The sequence below is a fragment of the Falco biarmicus genome, chromosome 4, assembly GCF_023638135.1.
Source record: "Falco biarmicus isolate bFalBia1 chromosome 4, bFalBia1.pri, whole genome shotgun sequence".
Lineage (NCBI taxonomy): Eukaryota > Metazoa > Chordata > Aves > Falconiformes > Falconidae > Falco > Falco biarmicus.
The window spans coordinates 23,820,407-23,837,550 of NC_079291.1; the positions used below are offsets into that span (position 1 = coordinate 23,820,407).

General features: G+C 44.1%; 1 protein-coding gene across 6 annotated transcripts in view; it reads left to right on the plus strand.

Moving 5' to 3' along the window:
• Positions 1 to 17,144, plus strand: part of TNS3 (tensin 3) — a 281,293-nt gene that overhangs the window by 49,809 nt on the left and 214,340 nt on the right. The window contains exon 1 of one of the 6 annotated variants that reach the window (XM_056338696.1): positions 1,674 to 1,691. The exons of the other annotated variants lie outside the window; for them this stretch is intronic. Within the exon in view, the coding sequence (XP_056194671.1) occupies positions 1,689 to 1,691 (3 nt within the window). The 5' untranslated portion in view covers positions 1,674 to 1,688. Of the gene's footprint in view, positions 1 to 1,673; positions 1,692 to 17,144 lie in introns of those variants that run through there. 6 annotated transcript variants of the gene reach the window in all.

Here is a 17,144-nt window from a genome sequence, read left to right on the forward strand (position 1 = left end):
ATGGCTGTTATGGAAAGGAATTACATCTTCACTTTGGTATCCTGCCTTCTGTCTGACAGCTGCGATCAGTCCTGTGGAAAATAGGCTGGAGCATTTTCAGTCATTTTAATCCAGTTTTATAGTGGTTTTAAGGAAGAGGGAAGTAAAAAAAATAATTATTTGCTTATTTTTAGAAAAATAAATGCAGCTACAAAACTTAACAAAAATAATTTTTTAGAGGAACTGATAAGAAAAGAAGGATTTAAACCACTTTTTCCTTCCAAAAGAATATTAAGTGAATATTAGGAAAGAGGAAGTTCCCCAAATGGCTCAAGTGATGTCCCCTAAGATGTACAACTTTCCCATGAAACTTACAATAGAAAACAATTTTTTTAGAGTTTGTGGGTTTGAGCATTGCTTTTGCTTTATAATTTCAGAATTGTTTCTTCCCACAGACTACCAGTGTTAAATTGTGTTATTCTGAAAGAAAGTACATTGTTGGTTCTGGTGGTTTGTTTGTCTAAATAGGGAAGTTTCCTGGATCTTGGACAGTCTTTGGTTATCGAGAAAACTGTTAGAATAAAAGTCTCGGAGAAAAGCAAGGGAGAAACAAATGTGTTGAATATAAGTAGGTACAATCTGCTTCAAATTTAGCTGGCTAAAAGCAAAGAGATTAAATAGTTTCAGTCACCCCACCATTTCATAAAGCCGTTTCTTTACACAAACGGCTCAGATCACAATTCCATTGCCGATACACATTGTTTAATCATCCAAACCAATGATTAAATTATCATAATTGTTACTCAAAACATGTGAGTCCTGTTACGATCTGTGGAATAAGATTCATGCCCCTTTTCCTGTTTCTCCTTCATTCCAGCTGGTCCTTCCTCCTGACCTCAGGGCTGATGCAGACCCCATGGCCCCCCAGCAGCAGCGAGAGCTCCTGCTGATTTTAATAAATGCTGGAGTAGCACTGGTGCCTGAGCAGCAACTGGCCTCTCTCCTGAAACAGTGAAATGTCAGCAGCATTTCCATTCCTCCTCCACTCTGCTCTACTCCTGTGAGAGGTTGAGGAATCCTCATGAGCCTGCCATGGTTGAACATGCACTTAGCTCCAGCAGCAGGGTTCTGCATTCCACAAAGCACTTGAACATCAAGCAGTTCCTTAAGCCTGTTCCTGTACAATAAATTCTTAAAGGCTTGTGTGATCTTGACAGGTCTAGAAATTGAAAATGAATCTTAAAGATGACTTCAGATACTTTACTGAATTAAAGCTGAGGAATGTTTAATACCCTAGTGACCTAGTGCTGGCCATGATATATTTCCCCCTCCTCCCCAAACAGAACAATAAGAATGCCCTCTTATATTTTCCTCCGAAGAGATAACTACTTGGTTATTTCATTTTGTTTTGTCGCATCCTCTTGGAAACCTTTACAAAACCAGCTTGCTTGCCCACTGCCCTCCTTTTCCTGGTGATGTGGGTACATAGATCACATGATGCTTGGGTGTGAAACTGTATCTGTGATGTATCCTGGTACAGATTTTCACTGGTTTAGCCCTAATATTTCATCCTTGAACGTGCTCGGTTGTGTGTGTGTTAAGGCCCTGGCTTAAATACCTGCAGCTGCTGAACTGGGATCTGATTCTATGGCTCTTACAGCAACAAGGCTTTCGGTGCTGAACCCAGCTCTTCGTGGATCTCTTACAGCATGGTAAGAGACTACACGTGCAACAGAAACCCCATAATTAAGGTTTAAGAATCCTGATTCAGTCTCATACAAAGCTGGTAATGACCCCTCAAAACCTCCAGGCAAGTGAAGATACCCTTTACCCAGAAAATAATTTGTACAGGGTATGGTGCCCTGGCAGTTCAAATACAAATACCCTGCTGAAAATGAAACTTAGATTTCAGGGGGCTTTTCCATCCGTCTGTGAGTGGTAGTTAACAGTATTCTTTGCGTTGACCTTCTTGTGTGTGTGCTGGGTTGGGGAGATGTGTGTCAGAGGGACCAAGGGAGGAAAAGGAGAGTCAGGTGAGAAGCCAGCTAAGCCTACAAGAAACCTGTGAGCTGATGTGCTGCACTCCTGCTTTATTTATGTGAATTCCCACTATCTAGGTTTGACCATTAAAAAAGGGGCTATAGCGCACAGTACGTGGCAAGGCCGAGTCCCAGCGACTGGATGTCACAGCTACCGTAATGTCATGAATTCATTTTATGTGACCCACCACTGTCTGCGATTGATCGCTTCAGGGAAAAACCTTTCCCTTCCACATGGTAAACACCAACACCCTCCCCCCCGCCCCCCCCCCCCCAAAAAAAAAAAAAAAAAGTGAAGTGGCCTTCTCATGAAAACAGATGAAGAGAAGACAGCAGTGTGCTAACCTTTTGCTTCCTTTTTCCTTCCAGCCTGCTCTGGTTTTAATGCCTAAAGAGCCAAAACAAGTGGGGTTAGATTTGTCTTGCTAGAGACAATTTTGCCATGCCAGTTCAAGTAAACACAGTGGGAATGTAAAAAGTAAGCATGTGCCCAGTGCTGAATGTATGCTAGGTGTTTCTCAGCATGTGAGGGGTTGGGATTATTTTTGTCCTAGTATGTGCCCTCTGTAGTTCCTTGCAAGATGGTGGGGAGAGGAGTCTGACTTTGCTTTGTGACAGCTGAAGGCATTACAAGATGCTGTTTGGCAGCTCACCCATTTAGGACTTGAATAATGTTTTTGTCTTTAGAAAAAAAGCATTAAAATAGTCCAGGTTTTCTTGCATTTGTTGTCTGGTGTTCTGTGCAGCCTCTGCCCTACGATCTCACCAGTTTCTGAGTCAGAAATTATTGTTCTGCTTAACTGGTAGCTCATTTTTCTTGGAGAATTACTATGGGCTGTATTTATGAAACCCTGTTTTCTTGTTGAATGACCTGCCAGTTGTAAGATCAAGTGGGGAAAGGAAGTTTGACCTAGAAGGCACAGTGCAAATTTTATTACCACGGAAGGACAGCAAGAATAAGCATAAGCATCACCTGAAATGTATATGTACACCTTTCTGCTTTATGTCTGAAACAATTACGTTGATTAAAAGTTCTGTTTGTTTAGGTGATCATTGAGAATGCCCCTACCTTCAAAATTAGTAGCATATCCAAAATAAATCTTGTATGTAAAGTCCTAGAGGTTCTTTTTCAAATTAAGCTAATGACAACCTCTGTTGTCACTTGTAGGAAGTATGGGAATTTTTAAGTGATCTTTTTGATTCCAATTTTGCATTTTTTCCACTGTCACAAGACAACACTTGTTGGCTGTAATGAAATACATGGAAAAGTGAAAAGACACTGAACTAAAATAACTCGGTAACACAGCCTGTAACAGATCTTCTTACTTTAGTTTATCTGTGCTCGAGCCATTGGTCAATACTGCTTTCTGCAATAATGGGTTTCTGGCTCTTTGTTTTATTCTTATAAAGGTCTTTGCAATTAAACCCAAATACTGCTGCCTTGTGGATTTCCCCTTCTGGATTAAGGGCGTGAATCACTTTTTCAGCTATCACAAATAACATAGATGTGAAATGTTTTTAGAGAATCAACTGCCACTGTTGTTTATCAGAGCTGTTCCAGATTTGCAGAGAAAAAACTGAATGAAGCTAGAGCTAACTGAGGTGAGCAGGCGCTCTTGTTCATTCCTGGCCTGTTTCATTCTATAGCACATACATAAAACTAAAGAAAGAAGTCAGAGTCTTTGAGATTCATATTTGTTATCAGCCATACAGTACATTTTCTTGTAGGGACTCTTATCAAACTTCAGGAGCTCGCTACGGCAAGGATGACCACTTCATGATGGTCAGGAGGTGGTTCAGTCTGGTATTTCTGAATGGGCTTTTGAAAACAGAGTTCATTCCCAAATCCCATGTGATGACCAGCTTTGACATGCCTTGTTCCCTGACAGTGCTGCTGTTAATCCACAGATTTGTCATGCCGTTGTACTTGGTTTGTAGATCTTCCCACTGGCCCCAGTCCAGCTGGTCATGGAAGTTACTCCCTGTCTGGGGAAGGGCCAACCCCTATTCCATCCCCATCTTTTTTTGGCTTCCAACTTCAGCCGGCGGCAACATAAGGAGGGCTGATAATGCAAGAGTCATCCTGAGGTGACTTACTGTTTTCTAAAACCCTTTTGGACCCTGTGGGCTTTAAGAAAAGTTACTTACGTCCCAGATCCCCTTTGTAGTCACCAAAGCTGGGATTTTCTGTCACTTCTTGGACACTTAAGTTATAATGATAAATCTAATTGTACCTTTACTTCCTGGGTATGAATATGAGCAGCTTCTGTGGCAGGAGTTTAGCTTTTTAATACAATTAATACATATATTTTTACAAAATGCATAATCTGCATGTGTACGCATGAGTGCACGTGTGAATGCCCACACTGCTATGCATACCAAGTTTCTTGTGAACCCCAGAATGTATTTGACCACATGGCTAAACTGGTGGTGGATTAATTTCAAGTAATGAATCAATAGTAATAATGAAGCAATAAGTCATGATCGTGATGGATCTAGGGCACAGCCCAGAATGGTTTCTTTCCTTGTGATTTTTAACAGTCGAATGATGGTTTTATGTACACTGCCTTACACATGGTGTGGGGTCGGGCGTTTTTTCAGGAGCTGTGACACACAAAGCAAGACGCATGGTTTTAGTGCCCACACAGATTTCGGGACGGAGGGGCCAGGTTGGTTTGGTTTTGACTGTGGGACCTGCAAGAGCTCTGTGAAACTGCTGTTCTCACAGCTAGCTGGCCGTGGGCCTTTTGTACCTTCTGCCCTGAGAAGGTGGTCATCCACAAACCTTCCCAGCTCTGACCTACCCCAGCGCCTCCAACCCTGTGGAGGCATTAGCCCTCCGTTACGTGTCTGGCAGGAGCGTGGAGCACGGCTGTTGGAAAATGGGCTGTTGCTCTTGGGTGCATCTCCACTGTCAGCAATACCTGCCGGGCCCATCGGCTCTGCCACCGCGGCACCAGGCAGACAACTGTATGTGACATTCAGGGACAAAAGACGTGGAGAGAATTGGGGTGATATGTGGAAATTCTGTGTATTCTTTCCTTTCTGTTAATTGCTGGAGAGCTGCCAGTGATGAATCAGAGCTTGATGTCGTAAGCCACTTGTTATTTATCAAAAACAGCTGTAAGGGGGACAGAGAGTGAATGTGCTGTTCAGCATCTTGTTTCTGTTGCTCCCTGTTCTTTGTGATCCAGCTACAGAACACTAACGGAGAGCCCTCTCCTAATGCTTTTTTGTCAGTTGTCCAAGCAATCAGAGCCAACAAATGGTTTTTTAAAGTAATGGACTCTCAGAAACTAATGCAAGTTTGGGACTTGAAAGAGCAAAAGGTTTTAATTATGTTTTTAAAGCAAATGTCAAACATAAACTCTTTTTCATGTCCGTCTAAGCCCAACGGGCGTGGAATGCCTGCTTCCTGCCAAATCTGGTATTAACTATGGCTATCGCTTAGAGGGAAATTAAAACCATTTGGGTCTTTGTCCTTGAAGGCTCCCCATACGATTTATGAAGGCTCTCTGGAGATTTATTGCAATGTCAGTTCATGGGTTTTCAATGCATGTATTCAGTGTGGTGCTTCAGCGATGGGCTGAGCGTCTTGTGGTCGTGCAGGCAGTGCTCCAAGGGCTCCGTTTTGGTGTATGCAGAGTGGCACCACACCTAGGCATGGGCGCGTGCACATGCTTGCTGGTGTGAGACAGAAAGAAGGACGGTACAGAAAAGGAGTGAGTTTAACTGAGGGATTTCGACCTAGATTTCATACAGCTGTCATTTTGGTGGGCAGTTAAACAAAGGGTTGTATTTTTAGCCTGTCTTTAAGGTATTTGGAACAGTTTTTCTTGCCTTTGTGCTTGAATGGGGAAAAGTGCTACTTTGTGCCTGAGTGGTTTTGATGGGCACTGTAAGAAGAACTATATTCACGTGAAAATAATGATTGTAAGTATAGCGCTTGGCTCTCCAGTGCTGTGGCACCAGGGGCAGTGCTAACTCCAGGAGGGCTGAAGTCATGCAGAGGGTGGCCAATCTGGTGCCCTGAGGTTCCTGTGGCTGTAACTTGCCCAAGCAGGAGGAAGCTGAGGATCACAGTAACTCCTGACACAAATGTGTGTCTTTTGTTAACGGCCTGTGAGAGACACTTGGCCCATAACTTTTCCCTGAGTCAGCCCTAACTGATTTCCCATTCACTTCTGAGTAGTTTAAATTGCATCAAGTGTGTCCCTACCTGGGAAGGGAAGAGAACCTGTTGGCTCAAACCGAACAAAACTTGCAGGATTTTAGGGTTTGTGGGCTGCGGTGTCTTAAAACCAGCAATGTGAAGGCAAGAGCTGTACTGTTCTTCACTGTGGAACCATGTCAGAACAGTAAGGGGGTGTTTTTCCTTTCCTCTCCCTCATTTGGGAAGAATTCCTATTTAGGAATGCATTTACACCAGGAGCAGGAAGACTCTTTAAGCTGTGAGGGTCCAGACAAGAGGAACACTGATAGAATCCTCAAAAAGAGCGATGGGGTAGCCTCTGTGTCACCAAACCGTGACACTTTACAGTGTTCCCCACAGAAAAAGGAGCTTGTTTTTAATGTCAGCTGTGATCAATGAATGCACTGAACACCATAAAAGGAGAAATGGAAGAACACGGTTTTAAAAGCAAAAAGATGTTTTCCTTATTCATCTTATTTCTCCCTTGCGATCCATCCTGAAAGGCCGGATGTAGAATGAATCGGACAGAACAAAGTGCTTGGTTTCATTGTGGATGGCCCCATCTTGGGAAGCAGAGGCTCTTCGAGGAGGGCAGCAGCTGAGCCCTAGGCAGCTCTGACAGGGATTCCAGCAATGCTTCTGCTTGGGTTTTGCAGCACTGTGGAAGTCGTCAGTGTGACAGCAGTGGGATGTCATTCAAAAACCGAGCAAACCTGAACAGGTTTCAGCAGTGTCAGAGGGCATTAGATGGAAAAAGGAATCATGTGGAACTCGCCAGAGAACAGTGTTTTCAGTTTAAATTGCTGTAAACTCCTCTGAATTCCAACTCAGATAAAGTTAGTTGTAAAGGACTGGCTCGCCAGGTTTGAAAATATGATCTCCGCTTTTTGCTGAAACATGGTGAGAACGAGAAAACAGGATGAGAATGATTAACCTTGCTACAGGATTGTGTACAAAATGTTTTAAAGGGGTAGCTGTTATGAAATACACTGTGTCTTTAACAATATTCATATTCTCTCTGTTGCTTCCACATACTGTAGAAATTTTCATTAAGAAAAGTACATAATTATACTTTGTTACAAAAAGTAAAAGCAAGGAATAAATAAATAGCAAGAATCCTTAATACTACCACAGTTGCATTCCAGTGCTATCTTCAGTATGTCAATTAATTATCACCATAACTTTTTAACGCTAAAGATCTACTTAATTGAATTACTGCCTTCGACACTGCTGTACCTTGGATGTGACTGCAGACTAAAACCTGGCTTATACCTGTCAACACGGACAGAGCAAATACGAAAAGTGCGTTTTCAGGCTATGTTTACTGAGAAGAAAGATTTGAGTTAGGAGTTTGTGGTATGAATCTGGGATCCCGACTTGAATTAGCATCAGTTCACAGGGATTTGACACAGATGAATGGGCTGCTGGCTGCTGGATTCTTGAAAATTCTTTGAACCTCTGTTTTTGGCTAACGGCAGGGGGGGAGAACCACATTTTGCTCTTCCTGTAATAAGTCAGAAAAAACCTGCCACAAGGCATTTGTCCTCTAAAATCCTGTTGGCAGTTTGGGCCATTATACAGAAACTGGAAGCCAGGATGGGAGAGGAAGCCTTGCCAAGAAATCCTAAAAATGGAAAGCTGAAAAATATTTCTGGTGTCACTGGAAGACTTACACTTCTAATCACTTTCATATTGTGACCTTAAACTCTATGAAAATCAGAGTGCATTGAAAGCATTCTTCTGAAAATACTTGCAGATTTAAAAAAACCCAAACTTGCAAGCTGTACATTGAACTGTGGATCGTATTCTCCTAGATGCTAAGAAATCTGACTGCTCTCATTATATAAGGTAAAATTTAGAAATGTTATTACAAAGGGGGTTTCCCACCCCCGCTCTACCCCTTGTGCTGTCGTTTTAGCTGAGGGGGTAATTGGATTCTGGAATGCAGAGGAATTTATAGTTAAATCTCACTTATCCAAATATTAATACTATTTTCTTATTTGAAGTGGGATAATTTTGCTGTAAGCTGCATTGTAAAAGGAAAACACAAAAGGTCATGCTGAAAAAATATTTAATATATAAATAATTCTAACAGTTCTTAAAAGCTGTGCTTTTTTGCCCTCCACATGACTTTTGCCTGCTCTGTGTAAGCTATTTTTCATGTATTCTCTTTCTTGTAGACTAAATACTGATCTAACAGAGTGCAGGAGCTGCAGAAATGTTCAGGGTGTTCAGCAAGATACATAGTGATTATTTACTTCATCATGCTGCCATTGAAGATAAGTTCTTAATGGATTGAGGAAAAATCAAATTACTTAGGAAAGGAGGGCCAGTAAAGTGTTAACTACTTTGTTAATAAGATGGGTTATTAGTTTTTTCCCTGAGTTGTTTTTCTTTCTTTTCTTTTCTGGAAACTCTAAATAAATGAAAATGTTGAGATGGTTCAGAGATTCAGTGTAGACAAGAACTGCAGAATAACAGAGTCCTTATAGGGACCTGGTTTAGCCTCATATTGTGTCCTTTTTCTGTGCTGTCTCAGTCCTTTGCATGAAAAAAAGGCAGAGGCTGATGGACTAATCCAAGAGTAGTAGAGATTGTAGTTTTTGGTAGTGACAAAAAAGGGAGGTGTCACTCAGTGGTGAAGGGAGATCTTTGCGTTGAGCTTATATTCTTACTTACATGTGTCCTAGATTTAGCTTAGCTATTTGTTTTCTAGAGTATATCCCAAATAGTGTGGTGTATAATGTCTATACTGACTTACAGATCTGAAACCTCAGCATCAACATCCAGCATCAGGATGTTGGATTTTATATCTTACACTTAAATGAAGTGACAGGAGAACCTGTAGACGCTATGTGTTGGTGCTGGGGATGCAATGAACTAGAAATCCAAGTACCTTTTACATGGTGAGTTGTTGCTGTTCTTGCTGCGGTTGTTGTTGATAATAACAATAATAATTTTGAAACCCATCTATCCATCTCCTGGTCCCACCAGGTGAGAAGAACTTTCTTTATCTGTGTGACCTGCAGATTAAAATGATGCTTGCAGCATCAGTTAATACTTCATCTGCCCACCTTGCTCGTCTTCTAGCCTACTCTTTTGGAGAGACGTGTCGACTAACTGTCAAACCTCAGGTATTTAGCTTAAGGAGCTGGGGTGCCAATATCCAAAACCATGTTCCCAAAAAGTCCTTCTAAAAAGCTGCCTTGCCGCTGGAGAGGGCTGGGCTCGCTGAATGCTCTCTTTGTCATTTTTGCAGCATGTTGCTTTAGGATGGCTAAACCAAATAGATCTGGTGGTGTCTAAATCACTAGTGGAATGACTTTGGGGTACAGTCTTTGCTTATGTGGGTTGGAAGTTCTTACAGGACCTTTTTGCCCAAGAGGGAGCTTGCTTTGGCTGAGATCATGCCGTACGTTCCTCCAAGGCACACAGAGACTGGGGATTGAGGAAAAATACTGTACCCGGTGTCACTGTCCATCCTGGCCATGATGTTATGGTGACTGGAAGAACAGCTCAAAGTATCAACTATAGTACAGTTTCATGGGCCACTGGATTATGTATATTTTGAGATGCACTTACTCTGACTTCCACTGGTTGACCTCTTTCTACTGACTGGAAAGATGTCATGCAAAAACCTACACAAGAGAAGCAAATGACTTTAGGGCAAGGTACAAATCTACATATGGGATTATAACCGGTTTTGATTTTCTTTTGAATCACATATGAAAATACTTAGCTGGGACAAAACATCGTGAGCTGTGGAATACTTGCAAGCTCAGTTCTCACAGTTAAAAACTGTACAGAGTGTGGGAAAAACAGAAACCTTGCTGTGGAGAGAGGCTGCCTCTGAGCCGAATGGGTGGCATCTGAGACAGCCGATGGAAAGGGCAGGAGGAGGAGAGGGTTGGTAATTACAGCATCAGATACATGCAACTCTCAGGACGCAGCAGAAATGATAGGTTGCAAACATAGTTGGAAGAGTGCACCCAGAAGTAAGTTTGCAGGGACATGTTTTCATTCTGTATAGATGGTGTGAGGCTCACGGGCTTTTGCTGTGGTGCTGACCGGGAAGAGAGTTCAGGGCTTTTGAAATTATACAGTGCTGTCAGTTGCAAAAAGTGCAAAAGGGAACATCACGTCTTGCTTTCTGACAGATGTAAAAAATCTGGGGCAGCAGTTTGGTGGTGTTGAGTGCATGGATTGTGTGTTCTTGAAGCACTGTCCTTGGGAGCTGAAAAATTGGCGTCAGCAAAGAAGTGCTCTGGCTTTTGCCCCCTGGGTTTTTCTGCCTCAGCACGTTGCATACGTTCTTCTAGTGTTATGACCATCTGAAAGGAGAGGTGTTTATAAAGGTGCAAAAATAGTTTTCAAGGAGATGGGAATTATTCTATGTTTTTAGCCTCTGTCAAAACTGTCTAGAAGATAAGCATGAAGATCAAGGGAGGGAAATCCTGACTGCCCCAAATATCTGCTTGGGTTGCTAGAGCGAGAACATCAGCCCCAGACCTTTCCTTAGAAAAGGCCTTTCCGTAATTGCTCCTTGCCCTTCCGATAGCTGCTGCTGCTGCTGATCTGAGGGGTATGGCTGAATACCTGTGGTACCCATCTGCAGCATGCTCTAGGGCGGTGAAAACTTCCCAGTGCTGGGTGGGAGGTGTGGGTTGGGAACGCTGTGCTTTCCTTATGGAACTGGGGTGGCAGGCGGTGGCAGCATCAGCCAGCCAGTCCAGCCAGCACTGGTCCAGCACCAGGGCAGAGTGGGAAGTGCCGCCACCAGATGGGTCCGTGTAGGGCTGTTTGGAACTACCATGCATATGTGCACCTAGGACACTCTTATATATGCTGTGGCCTCTCACTACGTGATACAGAAATCATATTTTTTGTTTGTTTGCTCCCCTTCCCCCCTCAAATTCCAGATGGATGTAGCATGGAGGGCTGGGGAGTTGTAAGCCCCTTCAGCATCCCCCCGTCTAGTTGTACTGGAAAGCGCCAGGTAAAAGCAGAGCAAGTGAAGCCTGAGAAAGACTGGCTCCTGGGCAAGTGGATGAAGGCAAATGAATCCTGAGAAGAGTTCCACAGTATGTTTTCCAATGCTTCAGCTCGTGCTTAATCTATCATAATTAAGGCTAATTACCAAAAGAAAAGGGAACATCAGAGTTACAGCAGTATAGGGCCACTCAAGACTGTGTTAGTTCCCCAGCATTTGCATACAGTGTGATCTGCCCTAACCAAACCCTGTGGCACTGGTAGGTGAAGGGAAATCCATGGAAACCTATACTGAAGTCTTCTTGTATGCTTTAATTAGATCTAATGCTTGGCCATGACAGTTTTGTCAGAGAAAAACAAAGGAAAATTAGTCCCATTGCCACCTTCTTCCTCCTGTTCAGGCTTTCTCTTCCCCCCCAGCAATGCACATGCTGTTTGCTATGGGATTGCTTGTGGTCATGTACAAATGAGTTGCTATGGGAAGTTAGATGAGATCCCTCTGAAACTGATTCTGGAGATCCTGAGTAAAGTTTCACTGAAACTGTAACCATTTACCGGAAGGTTAGCTGTTCCTGTTTTAAGAGTTTAATTTGTATTGTGGGGGAAAACAAAACAAAACAAAAGACCCTGAAGTACAATACATTCATAAATCAGAAGGAATAAACAAATTCTGTTCCATTTCTAATTAATTTTTATTATAACTTTTTTTTTTTTTACTTTAAAATTACATCCTGCTTACTACAGCAGACTTGGATTTTTTAATGAAAAAAATATTTAATCATTTCCTTCCTTTTCAGCTGTTGTTAACTGTGGTCTCTGGGTTACTACAGGAAGAGTATCTTATTCCTGACTTCCTGATCTGCCTGCAAGCTGATATCTGGTGCCCTCCTGAAATGCACAATATTGATTGTTGGTCCACCCAGCCATGCCAGACTTATGTAAACAAGGTTTATGCAGATGCCAGAGAAGCAGACATTTTATGTTTACTCAGGGTCTTTTGGCATCAAGAGAGAACAAACATAACACATCCAAAGCCACATGCCTTCTCTAATTGCACCTATATTAGATTTGGTGAAGGATCAGTGTTATGTCAAGCAAAGGATTTTACTGATTAAATTACTGATTGGTAGCTGTGCAGGCCGGCTCAGTCCTGAGTCTCTTTTTGGCTCTCGACAGGAGGAGAAACTGATCTTTAACAGATACTTCTGTCCCCACTCTGCTTTCTTCCTACCCCATCTGTGTAACAAAGTTGCTACTTGATCACTTTCTTGACCTTAAAGCTTTGGCAACTGGGAGAGAGGAATAAAGAGAGAGGGTAGAGTAGGGGTGACTCTGAAGCAGGAGGCAGGAGTGAATGTGTAAATTAGAAAAGGAAGGGAGAGAGCAAAGGAGATCCTGAGCAGGAAGGACCAGAACTGGGTACGAAAGCAAGAGCTGCAAAGAAAAGTGGATGAGAAGTGAAACAAAACTAGCTGAGGAAATTAGAGATGTGGTGGGCAAGAGACAGGGAGAGGGAGCAAAGGATGAAAACCCAAGAAGAGATAACTTACCACAAGCTGCATGAATTTCTGTAATATGTATGTATTGGCTTACGTTAATATTTATCTAAAAGTTATGTATCTAGGCTATTAAGAACCTAGGCTTCCTGCTTCGGTATCCCAGAAGATGATTTATTCAACCTATGTTAAGCTTGGCTACTGCTGTTTGCTGACTACAGAGGGAGCTCAGACAGTTTAACTTAAAGGCTGTAGTCTGGTAAAATGATTTCTATTTACTATATTAGAGTTGGATATTTGTGTTTTAAAAACTGTAAAAGATGTGGCTTGCTTAGATCTTGGCGTCCTTGTGGGATCAGGATGGAGCTGTAGGTGAGCACCCTTACAAGTGAGAAGGAAAAATTGTTTAGGTCAAAGTAACCTGGCTTGACATTTATGCTTTCTTTTCACCTGTGTGTAAAGAATACAACAGTCATTTGTTTGTGTGTGCTTTTTAGATCATTAAAGAGCCAAGTCTAATAGCTCTTTAGAGGTCTTGCCAAGTTGTGAGGGTGTAAAATGTAACTGTAGGAAAGGTCTCTGAGCATAGCACCTTAGAATGGAGATTACAAAAAAAAAAAAAAAAAAAAAAGAGAGAGAGAGAGAAAAAGAAGATTGTGATTACCTAAGAAAATTAATTGCTAATAAGCTATCCCAGTCTCCCTGGTCTCCACACCTGCGATTATGATCTCCCAAAACTTCAATTCCCATGACTGAGACTATAAGCCTTAGTTACTGTTACTCAATGTGAATTAAAGGATCTTTGTATGTTTCTCCGTCACCTGACTGCTAATTACTTACCTAGCAGCACTGAAAGCGACGGGTTTGTCTTCAGTTGAGAAGAGGAAAGCATTGCTTTGAACTCAGTTGCATGAAGCTGGGATGCTTATGGAAAAAACATTGCTAATTGTTTTTTGAGGGGAGAAATTAAGAATTTCTCACACACGCACACACAGTTCTGCCACGTTTACATGTGTGTCTGTAAGGGCAGGTGTTTCTCAGTCCCTGCTGTTTCAAAGTAAAGTATTAGGAACTTTTCTTCTGCTTCGCTGAAAAAGTCTTGAGCCTCTCAGTAGGGACGTGCTAGGAAACATCTGAGCATAAGTAATTTTGCTGCAGTGCTGCAGGTGGTCCTGGGCGCTGTGAGCCGCCGCAGAGGTCAGGTTCGATTGCCGCTGGGTACCTTCGTACTGGGAAGCCAGAAGGATGTGGTGATGTTGGCCTTGGCTGTGCCAGCGGTGTGGTTACTGCGGGCGTGTGAAACATTCGGACACCAAAAAGCAGAAGGGTATAGAGCCCGTGTGTGGGAAATGAAAGGGTGGAGCAGGCAGGCAGGGGTTTACACAGGGAAGTGCGACACTGGCGTGTGCGGCCCCGGGATTAGACATTGGCGCTCCTCTGTGCAGCACCGGGAACGGGCTGCCCGGGGGCCGGGCCCTGCGGGGGCTGCGCGTGCCCTGCGGGGGCTGCGCACTGGGGACAGCGGGACACGCCTGGCTGCGCGCTGCCGCCACAGCCCGTGGGCCCGGTGCGCCCAGCCCCGCGGCCGGCAACCCCCCGGCCGGCACCCGCCGGGCAGCAGCCCCCGGGCCGGCACCCCCCGGGCCGGCATCCCGCTGGCTGGCACCCCCCGGGCAGCACCCCCGCCGAAGCGTGACGCGGGACTTTGCTGCTCGGGCGGCATCACGCCGCTGCCTGAGCATCTCAGCCGGGCGGGGGCACAAATCGGTCAGCAATGGGTTGCCGTTAATTACCGGCTGTTGGCCGCACTGCCGGCCGCGCGGCTCCGGGAGCGCGTAGCGGGCGGGGGGCGGCGGCCGCGGGGGGGCGCTCAGGAGCCGGCGGGGAGCGGGGGATGTGTTTGGGGTTTTTTGTTTTGTTTTTGGTTTGGTTTTGATTTTTTGGGTTTGTTTTGTTTTGTTTTGGGTTTTTTTGTTATTACTGTTTTTGGGGGGGTTTGTATTTTTGGCTTTTTTTTAAATCAAAGAGCTGTTTCCTCCTTCTCATTCTAGGACTAATTAAACCCGCTCTCTTTTTAGTTGTATTCTAGTATTTATATTTTCACATGGTTTCATAGAGTTTACCATGAACAGCTTCTGAACTTGGCCTGTTTTTGCTATTAGTTCATCCTTTTCCCTTTCCCTAATTAACCATCACTGCCTCTTGTTTCCCTGTATATCCTTTTACATTCTTTTTTAGCTGTATTTTTAGGGTGCTTGTGTATTTATTTATTTATTTATCTGATTGGTTTGTTAGTTGGTCGATTTTATTTATTTATTTGCTTGTTTGATTGATTGAATTTATTTATTTGATTATTTATTTAACCATTTATTTATTTTATTTACTTTTTTTTTTAAATTTGTTGTAAAATGAAAGAATAAAGCCATAACACAATCCTATACAACCCCCCTGTATTTAAGGTAATGGTTATGTAAATCGGGAAATGGCAGTAGTAAGGATGCCCATGCAAAGAACCCAAAAGTAAGCAAAACTGAACCCCAAACTCAACCACCAAGAAACACTGCAGGCAGCTTTTCCTTAGGCCTATAGGCAGCATCTCGGTGAGCTGTAGCTGGCATAAATAAATTCGTAACCTGAAAAGTGTGTATTTATTTAACTTGATGGTTTCTCTGCTGAAAACTGAAGTGCCTAAAAGAGAAAGCCTGGGATCTATCAGACCAAAACCTGAACAGAAATTGTATAAATGCTTCCGGAAAGAGGAACATCTCTGGTAACTGCGACTCCTTAAGAGACCCTGCTTTCGCTATACCAAGCGCTCCTTCCTCCCACAGCGCTGCAGGCTGGCTGCTGGGCTCAGGTGCAGCCTGCCAATGAGCCTGGCTCCATCCCTGGCACTCCGGGAGCCATCCAGGTGATCCAGGCGGCACTGCGGGGTGGCAGTGAGGTGCCTCAGGGGGGCTGGTGAGCACAGCGATACTCGGTGTTGCATGCCAGCTTTATTCGTCCTTCCAGCTTGCTTTCCTGCTGACTTTTAACTTGCAAGCAAGCTACCTCCTAAGTTGTGTCAGCTGCCAAGCTGACTGTTACACAGTAAATGTGATATTTTCCAAGCCTCTGTTCTGCAGCCTGAAGGAGTCCTGACACACTGCCATTAATGCCAGGGCCCCTTCCCTCCTCTCCCTTGGGCTGCCACAGCCATTGCTTGACCCCAGGCAAATTAGTCTCCATCCACTGCTCTCCATCAGCTGGTTTCTGTACATCTCTGCCGTTGTTCATTTTGTAGCTTCCTGGGAGTCTGGTCCTCCATTCTCCTTGCACTAGAGAAGGAGCCGCAAAATGTTAGGTGGCATGTTCATCACTGACAGAGAATTTTGTCTCAAATGCATTTTTGTAATCTGGGGGAGATGAACGAGAGACAGAAAAGCTTCTCCTCCCTTGGGTGTGGTTGTAACATGATGTGGGTCTTGGTCAACTCAACACACAAACATAGGCAGTGAAGATTCCCTTCATGCTGTTTAATGCTAACTTCTGCTTAGAACATGAAGAAGAAAAAGAGAACGGGAGAGTTTTCAATAGCACAGAGTTCAATCGTTGGACTTTGCTGCCCCAGTTTGCTGTCCTGCCTCAGGAGGGAGGGGGAGCGAAGGGGACCCCTTTGTGGCCAGGGATGGGGTGACTGGTGAGGCCTTGCCGTGGTACCTGCCAGCTGGCGGGAGGGAGGGGGCAGGCAGAGGCCAAGCTTTTGGCAGGTTTGTGAAAGGCAGAACTGTTCTGTTGATGCGTGTCCCTCTTATCACCCAAGGACAATGTTAAGTTTGAATTCAGCTCTGGCAAATGCTGCTTTTCTCTTTTGTGCTGTAGATGCTGAAGCTTGTGTTTCTTTGCTGCAGTTTGGGTTGTGAAGAGGCAATGAAATGAATGCCCTTTGGTCTGGGAAAGGGAGAGAGAACTGGCAAGTGCATTTAAAACAAACATTTCTTTAAATTACTCGCCAAGGCAACCAGCTCTGGTGCCAGAGAGTTCCATGGGTTTCCTAAGCTGGGAAGACCCCAGGGGAGTGTGGAGACCCGCCAGCAGCCGGCAGCTCATAGGAGAACAGCTGCAAGAGCAGCTGACGAGGTATGGGCAGGGCTGGGGGTAATGGCAGCCACCCCGCTGCTCCCACAAAGGGCAGCCCTGGGGAGCACCAGCGGCCAGGACGAGTAAGTAGGGCATGGCACTGGAGGGCCATTCCACTGGCCCAGTGGAGAGACTTGAAGTCCACATAACCCAGCGGGTGGGCAGTGCTCTGTGACCATCTGCACAGGTCAGGGGCCCGCATACTGTAGAGAAGTGAAGGCAGCAGGTTGATGGACATTGATAATATACTGTAGAGGAGTGAAGGCAGTGGGTTGATTGACATGGACGATGTGCAGCTGTAGCTCGTTCCTGCTAAGTGGCTAAATAGCC